This window comes from Talpa occidentalis, unplaced genomic scaffold (assembly GCF_014898055.3).
Source record: "Talpa occidentalis isolate TD23 unplaced genomic scaffold, MPIMG_talOcc4v2.1 talOcc4.7, whole genome shotgun sequence".
NCBI lineage: Eukaryota > Metazoa > Chordata > Mammalia > Eulipotyphla > Talpidae > Talpa > Talpa occidentalis.
Genome location: NW_023605083.1, coordinates 107,157,145 through 107,165,510, shown reverse-complemented (window position 1 = coordinate 107,165,510; position 8,366 = coordinate 107,157,145). Strand labels below are relative to the sequence as shown.

General features: G+C 42.2%; 1 protein-coding gene across 1 annotated transcript in view; it reads left to right on the top strand.

Annotated features, from left to right (window-relative positions):
- Window positions 1–1,663: 1,663 nt before the first annotated feature.
- Window positions 1,664–8,366, top strand: part of USP32 (ubiquitin specific peptidase 32) — a 149,581-nt gene continuing 142,878 nt past the window's right edge. The window contains exon 1 of the mRNA XM_037494936.2: window positions 1,664–1,782. Coding sequence (XP_037350833.1) covers window positions 1,725–1,782 — 58 coding nt within the window. The 5' untranslated portion in view covers window positions 1,664–1,724. The remainder of the gene's footprint in view (window positions 1,783–8,366) is intronic.

The window sequence follows — 8,366 nt, the reverse complement described above, 5'->3', positions numbered from 1 at the left end:
CCTTCCTTCTCAGGCAGGGTATATTATAAACTGTTGTCTTTAGGAACGAAAGTCCTTCAGTGGTTCTAACTGGCACCTTGAATGTAATCCAAATGATTATTTTTCAGGGTTGTTTCCTTATCTAAAAGTTTTACACTGTTATTTTCAGACTAAACAAACTGAATATAGCTAAAAAGCAAGGAACTGCAAAACATTGCACTGTATATATAGACCATATCTTATTTTTGCATCTTTCCTTTTGGGGGACACTTGGCTTGCTTCTACCCTTTGGCTATTGGGAATGTTCTACAAACATAATTGCACAAATATCTGTCTCTTATTTCAATTCTTTTGAGTCTATACCCCTATGTTAAATCTGGACAATTCTGACACATGCTAAAACGTGGGTGAAAACTGAGGCGAGGCTGCTAAGTATGCTGGTTACTAAAGGATAAATATTGAGGTTCCAGTAATGAGATACTTAGTCAAATTCATAGGGACAGAAAGACTGGTTGTTGTCAGGTGTGGGCGAGAGGTTAAGAAACAATGTTTAATGAGTTGTTTCAGTTTTGCAAGATAAAGAAAATTTATCTTTTTCTGGAAATGATGGTGATGGTCGCACCATGTCACTAAACTCAATGCTACTGAATCCTACACTGAAAATGATTATCATGGTAAATTTTGTTATGTGCCTTTTGCAACTTAAACAATTTTTTTTTTTTTTTAAAGCAAGGAATGCTGTTACCACTGTTGTAACTCATTTTTGGTGGGGAGCAACTCTCAGAGGGAAACAAGCTAAGCCTTTTACAGAGCAGTTTCCAAATAAATTTACAAGAGGCAGGCTCAGCAGGAGGTGGGTGTCAAGGGCTGGGGCCCTGCGGGTGTGAAAGGAAGCCCAGAGGTGACAGGAAGGGGGAGACAGGACGACCGAAAAGCAAGAGATTCTAAACTTTATCACAAGGTTCCCTTTCCCTACGGAATCTCCTAAGATTAAGAATTCTTTCGTCACAGGAAACCCTTGACATTCTCCTTTCCTTTCACTCCCTCCTAGTTAAACATTTCCTTAACGTTAGTACTTCTTTGCCTGCCCGCCCCTTTACTCTACTGAACCGCGCCCTTCAGACCCCGGCACCCCGGGGTTCACTTCTCCCCGGAGCTGGGTCACGACACTGCCACACCAACCGTCAATCGCCCTAGCCCCGCCCATCGAGGGAGGGAGGTCATGGAGAGCCCCGGAAGTCAGTGCCCACCAGGTGGGCGGAGCCTCCGGCATCTCTCGGCCTCGGATTGGCGAGAAGGTGGAGACGCTGCGTTACGTGCGGAATCCGTCGCCGCCCCCTCGCCCCCGCGCGCGGTCTGCGTGAGGCGGGGCGGAGCGTGTGGCCCCTGGCGGCCATTACCCGGAACAATCCCCGGCCGCGGGTCAGGTGACCCTCGGCGGGGCAGGCGGGAGGGGTGGGGGGAGGGAAGAGGGCGTGAGGCAGGAACGGAAGGGAGGGGAGGAGAGAGAAGGGCGGAGTAGGAGGGAGGGAAAGGGGGCGGGGTGGGACCGGTCACGTGATTCGGCATGGAGGCGGTGGCGGCGGCCGGGAGGAGCCGCCGGGGCAGAAGCCGCACTTGTTAGTGTGGGGGGAGGAGGGGGCCGGGGGACGCCGACACCGTCACCCAGGGACGCCGAGGAGAAGGCGGGAGGGGGGTGGGGGCGAGATCAGGCTCCGACCCCCGGCCGAGGGGATGAGGGGAGCATGGGCGCCAAGGAGTCACGGATCGGATTCCTCTGCTACGAGGAGGCGCTGAGGAGAGGTGAGGGGGGAGGGGTCTGGGCGAGCTGCCGGGGAGGCCGGCGACGGGCTGCCTAGAGGGTGGGTGACCCGGGGAGGGGAGGGGAGGTTGAGGGCGTGAGGCGCCTGAGGTCTGGGGAAAGGCGGCCAGCGATGGGGAATTTTACGGGTTGGGGGGGGGTGAGAAGGGTCGGTGGGAAGCTGTGTTTGGGAATTGGGACCGTAAGGAAGGGGGGGCGAAGCTTTTCCTCAGAGAGGGGTTATCTGGCGCTGGCAGGGCAATGCCCGTGCCCTCTGGTGGCGTTGTTATCCTGGATGTGTCCAGGGGAGTCCTCTCCCCTTTTTCTTAGGTGGCACTAGCCCGTCTAGCCCCCTGCATCCTATACTGCCATTTTCTCATATCACTCCTCCATAAAACCTCCAACAATATCCTCACCTCGTACCTATCAGCCTTGGTTGGGAGGGAGAGGGGAGGCGGCTGCAAAGCCTCTGCTCGTAGCAGCCCCTTCCATGGACTCTCTGCCTTTGCCAAGGGCCTTTGCCAGTCTTTGGAGGCGATCACCATCCACTCCTGCCACCCCCTCACCCTTTGAACGGCTGACTTCGATAAGAGCGACTTGAAATTAAGTTGTGTTTGAGGTGAGACGAGTCTGGACAGCTGGTGTTGCCACAAGCCCTTGTCTTAGGTTTCATCTCAGACGTTGGCCTGAGCCTTTTACTGCACTTGATGCCCTGGTCTCACCCTCTCCTCCCTCCCCATAAAATGGCATTCGGAAATCCAGCATTCTCATATTGTATTATAGCTCCCTTTAGAGACTGGCCTTGCTGCCAGTCCTAGCCTGCTGCTTATTGGCTCTAATGCACAGTGTGTTGTTAGCGGCCCCAACCCCCTACCACTTACTCCGATAGGGCTGTACAAGATCACTAAAGCACACGCTAACTGGAAGTGTCTATTGCACAGTTTATGATCGGAATGTGACTTAATTTTTCATGACTGGGATTTGAGTGTGTGTGCGCTTGTATATATCTTTTCGACGCTGAGTGGATTTTCTTGGGAAGAAGTGAAAAAACATCGAGCAGGCATTATTGTTAACAGGTTTCTGAGTTAAGAAACCACCCAGACTCTCCAGGTATTGGTTTTAGTAGCTAGGGATAGAAAATAAAAATTAGATTCAATGACAAGCATTCAGAATGAGATTTTAGTGGTGAACTCTTGTTCGTATGTCAGAAGAAAAAGGGGTAAGTTCAGTGGGCTATCACCTGAAAATACACACAGATGTGTTCATTGTGAACTGACCAGAATAACAAAAATATGCTTCTTATGTCTTTTTCCCTGGGGAACAGTATAGTGATTGTTCTTATGGACAATCTCCTGTATTTTGTACCCCCTGCCTCAATATAAGAAATATTCCAAATTCTTGATGTGTTTCCAGCTCTAGTAGGCTAGTCATTTCCGGGATGCTGTTGAGCTTGACAGGTCTGGCCTCAATTAGGCAATGGTATAACATGGCATAAAAGAGGACATCAGTCAAACTGACTTTCTGACTTTAAGGTTCAGAAGTGTTTCCTTTCTTAAATCTGAGGGTGATGTAGTTAGCGTTAAGGAATTCTAAAATTAAACTTTGATTATCCACTCTAGCATATGTACTCTCATATCAAACTAAGATTGTGCCTTTGTAAATATCAATGAATAGTGCGTGCACTTTAAACTGATTTAACTAAAGGTCTTTGTTCAGAGTGTTATGAAGTCTGTGCCTCTTGAATTTGAAAATATATTTGAAGAGGTAACAGAATATTTGTTAAAACCTTATTTTAACTTGTTTGAATAGATTTATGTTTTATCAGTTCTGCGGCAAAGCGATATTAAAGCTAAAAGAGAAGCAGGTTGATTAAACAGCATTTCTAAATGTAAACTAGGAGCTTTTTTTTTTTTAAAAGTAGGTATTTCTTTTGAACATGATACTCTTTACTCTAGTAAATGTCAAGCTTTAATAAAGAATTTCTTTTAGTGAGGTTATAGAAAGAATTAGTGAAGCTTTTGATAGAGCCAAAATATGGTTTGAGAACTTTTTGGGGCACTTGAATAATCTAAATAAGTAATAAAACTTTCATCCATTAGTCTTATCTGCTTGTTTATAATGTATAATGTGTAGGGGTGGGGTCAGTAAGGAGAATTTGGACAAGTACATGAATGTGTATAAATCATTGTACAAGTAAAGTGCAAGTTTGATAAACTGCTGAAATACCCTCTTGGCTTTATTTAAATTTATTGAGCATTAAATAGTACCTAGCATAATTAAGTAGCATTAAAAATAGTTGAATATTTATTACTACATACAAATAGGGACTTGAGGACAGTTTATCTTGCAAAATGGTGCCTTGGAAGTGGAGTGTTATGGTAATGACAGATAAGACTTACTGGGCTACATATACTTCAGAAGCTCTAGAAATTAGGAAGATTGGTTTTGTGTACTATTTTTGCTAGACTGTATGTTGTTTATATGAACATTAACCTTTTTTTTAAAAGTATACCTTAATTTTTTTAAGGGAGACATGTTAGTGGTAATTTTCATTTTTGGCTTATATCTATCTTTCTTAAATATCTTGAATGGAACACAAGTAAACCTTCCCTTGAAGGTTTGATTCTGGCTTAGATTGCATGTATTTTCTATTTTTACCTACTGTACTTCTTGGGTGCTGAGAATTTTTGCAACTATGTTCTTCATCACTTCCTATTGCATCTAAGTTTGTGGCTTATATATTGCTAAAAGTGTATTCTGCATGTTTGGTACATAGCCTTAAAAAAACAGTGAATGGAGAATGAACTGTAGTTTACAGCTACTGCAAGAATTCCAAGAACCCTTAAAAATTTCCTCCAGTTCTTTCATTCTTTCTTCTTGCTCCTCCTCTTTTTGAAGGTGGACAAGAACTGACTGAATTAAAATAGTTCATGGCTTTTCAGTTGTGGCAATAAAATGTAGCGGGTAAATTTCTATTAGTCCCTTTAAGTATAATTTAGCACTTTTATCAGACCTAAGTAGCCGGTTGATGAATTATATGTCAGAAAGTTATGTTGTAGATTTATGTTTTTGAGTGTCTCTTTGCTGACTTTGACTTAGGCACAGTAGAAACCAAGATGACTGGGTCCTTCTCTCTAACACCATATGGCCAGATCACTGAGCTCCACTGAAGTGTATATTCCTCAAGGTATATGCAAGACTATTCATGATAGGTGGGATAATATATTAGAACTTCTATTTAAAATTCTATTTATATTTGATAATGTACACAGTATATTTAAAAAGTGTTATATATGTATATTATTTATAAATGATAGCAACAGTGCTATCAAAGGAAGTACTCTAGGAATGCAGTGTGTGTGTTGTATATTATGGCCTGGAGGTACTCTACACTGTACTCATTTCATAGTATATGCTCAATAATTGTATGTTAACAAATTAAATTTCCTAGTCACTTAAAGGTGGTTAATTGAGCGTGTAATATTTAAAAAGTTCAGTGCTTTTCATTTTGATTATCCATTAACACTAAAATGCTCTAAAACACTGACTCCCCAATTAAGATTTTATTTACCAAGTTTCATAGTACTAATATACTGTGTTGTGATATTAGCTGGTTAAGCATAATACATCATTCTGTAAATGAAAATTGAATTTCACAGATGGTATCTTTTGGGTCTCACTATTCTCCCTTTTTTATCTTCATCTGAGTTTGTTAATTTTACTGGTGGTGGAATTGTAGGTTTTGGTTAAGCCTTTTGCAGGTATCCTAGCCAGATGCTATGTGTAAAGGAGAAAAAAGGGGCAGTTTGACATTGTTTTGCTTATCTGTAGTTACCTAAATAGTTACAAAGGTGCTATTCTTCATAGTCTCCATAATCTTTGCTGTGGTGTCTCATTGACAAAGAGGTGTAACTGAACCCTAGATTTGGGGGGAATGAACAAAATAAGGTGACATCAGTTGATGGTTAATGGCCTCCCCATGCACCAAACTGTACAGCTGTTGTTTGTTATTTCTTGTTCATTGTTTCTTTTTGTGCTTGGCTAGTAAGACTTCACAGTGACAGCATTCAGGGTTGCCTTCCAGAAAGATGTGTAAGTAAACTGGAGAAGAGAATGTGGTGACCAAAACAATAGGCAGGTGTTTTCTCAGGAGAAAGGGAATGTTTTTGGCACTTGATTATATGATAGGTCACAGGAAAAGTTAAGGAAGTCATTATTCTTGCCTTGACTGTAGAAAAATCTGCTTTTTGAGAACACTAGAGATTAATGCTGAGAGTTTGAATTAGAAGCTTTATGTTTAACAGCTGCAGGAGTGGAAGGATTTTATTTATGAATTATAGTTGGTGTTTTGATAATATGCTGAAAAGACTAAAATGGGGCTGCAAGTTCTCTTCATACTATGTGCAGAAACCGGAGCTTGTTTATGCTTTTGCTAAAACTTTTGGTCTTAATAATAGTTTGTGTTTAAATTGAGTCATTCTACCTCTTTCTGCATGCTAATAAATTCTCTTGTTCCTGTCACCTAGAAATGAAGAACTTTTGAAGGTCAAAGGTGAATGGTTAATTACTACTACAAAGGTCTTATAAAAATTAGCTTTTTTGGATTTTACCTGGTATTGTGAGAGACCTGTCTATTAAAAGACAAATTCAGAGCTGAAGCCCTCCCCTCAGCACCCTTTTTTATTAGGGATTTAATACTTAGTAAGATTGTTTTTATTTTAGGGATATCCCAAGTTCATCACTATCTTGTGAACAAGGTTTAGGAAAATTGGTATTTTGAAACCTTGCTTTTATGTGATTCTTGGAGTCCTTGACATTGGATTGCATTAAAAGCAAAACTATGCTAAGATGAGATTTTATAGAGGAAGTTCTCCAGCTTTTCTTTCATTTCTGTAAATTAGTTAGGTTGTTTCAACATTTTACCCCTGCAGAAAAAGCCTTAATGTTTGCGATGGTTTATTGCCTTTTCCTAATGACTTATCAAAGAGTAGAGAGATTCCATTATGGAAATTGTTACAGGGCAGGGAACATATGAAAGAAACACACCAGAGAAACCAAAAATCACATTTGCGCTTATGGTAGCCAGTCCATAGGGAAGCCCTATTTCCCCATGGGGCTGACTAACCACGGATGGCTCCGTCCTAAATCACGTTGGGCGCCAAATCTGTTACAGGGCAGGGAGAGGGACAGCTCAAACCCCGCAAACCTGCCTATTCTAAATGGGTTCTGCCATCCGCTACATCAACACAAAACGTATGTGACTTTAATGGGAAGGAACTTTAATACAATTTGGAAACAATACAGGAAAGGCAAAGAATCTAGTTTCTAAATCAAGCACCCAAAGTTACCTGTCCCCTCGTGGGTAAAACTCCATCCAAATGCGATTGGCCCAGAGCAAGGCCCCAAAGCCTGCCATAAGTCTAAAGCATCTTCCAGTGGGGACCCACAGAAAAGGGTCAGAAACAACCAGACAAGCCCGGAAGGAAAAGAGCAAAATTAAAATCAAGATAAAAGCTGCCATTGTCACCTCCCCACGGGTCTCACCCACATCTGTGTCACCCAGTCCACAACCAAAAGACAAGCACAGTTTCTTCACGTGTCTCTAGGCTCCATGTGCTTTCTCCAGGTCTCCTTCTGGCTCCATCCTGCTTCTTTCCTTCCTCAGTCTCCTCTGCAGCTTCTTCTCTCCCTGCTCCGCTCCACCTTCCATTTGGGTGGGGCAGGGAACCTGGGACCTCCCCTTTTCCTGGGGACCACCCTGTTACAAAATGAGCCTTCTGTCAAAGTATGTCTCCCCTACCTAGTTTTCACCGTGATAGTAAATGGCACCACCATTCCAACCCAATTGCTAAAGCCAGTTGCTAAAGCTAAAGATCTTGAGACGTTCTCAGTTCCTCCTTTTCCCCCTACCATCTAGCCTGTCTCCTTACCCCAGTTTGATTTTGTCACCTTGTCTTGTTAGTTTGCTATCCAATCCAGCCTGTTAACTTCTGCTCATCTACTGCCACTGCTACAGCCTCAGCTGCTATCATGTCTTGCTAAGATATGCAGTGGTTTCCCAGTTTCACGTAATAGTCTATAATCAAATTCAAATCAGATCTTGTCATTCCTTTCCTCTCAGCTATTTACAAATATTCAGATGTCTGACTCATTCTTCATACCTGAAGTCTCAGCTCTGATGGCATCACTGAGGCCTTTACTTTTACTTTATATAAAAGTCTTCTGTTATGGTTGCACTGTTCTGAATAGTTCACTATGGCCTTTATCATAATATATAAATACCATGTTTATTTTTGGGCATGATGCTGAATTCCCAGTGCCTGGTGTGTTTTAAGTGCTCATATTGCATGGCAGGTGAATGTATCAATGATGGAGAGATTTGGAGAACTTGCATAGGGTTTGTAAAGTTGGGGGGGGGGCTAAAGAATGGAGTGCTGACAGGGATTGAGTATACTAAGCAATGTATCCATCTCAAAATTTTTTCCTTCATTAACTCTGAAAAAGTTTGTGATGACAGTCTTAAATGATAGTTAAAAATGTGAGAATTTTAACTGTAATATGTATCATTGTATAGTTCAAATATTTA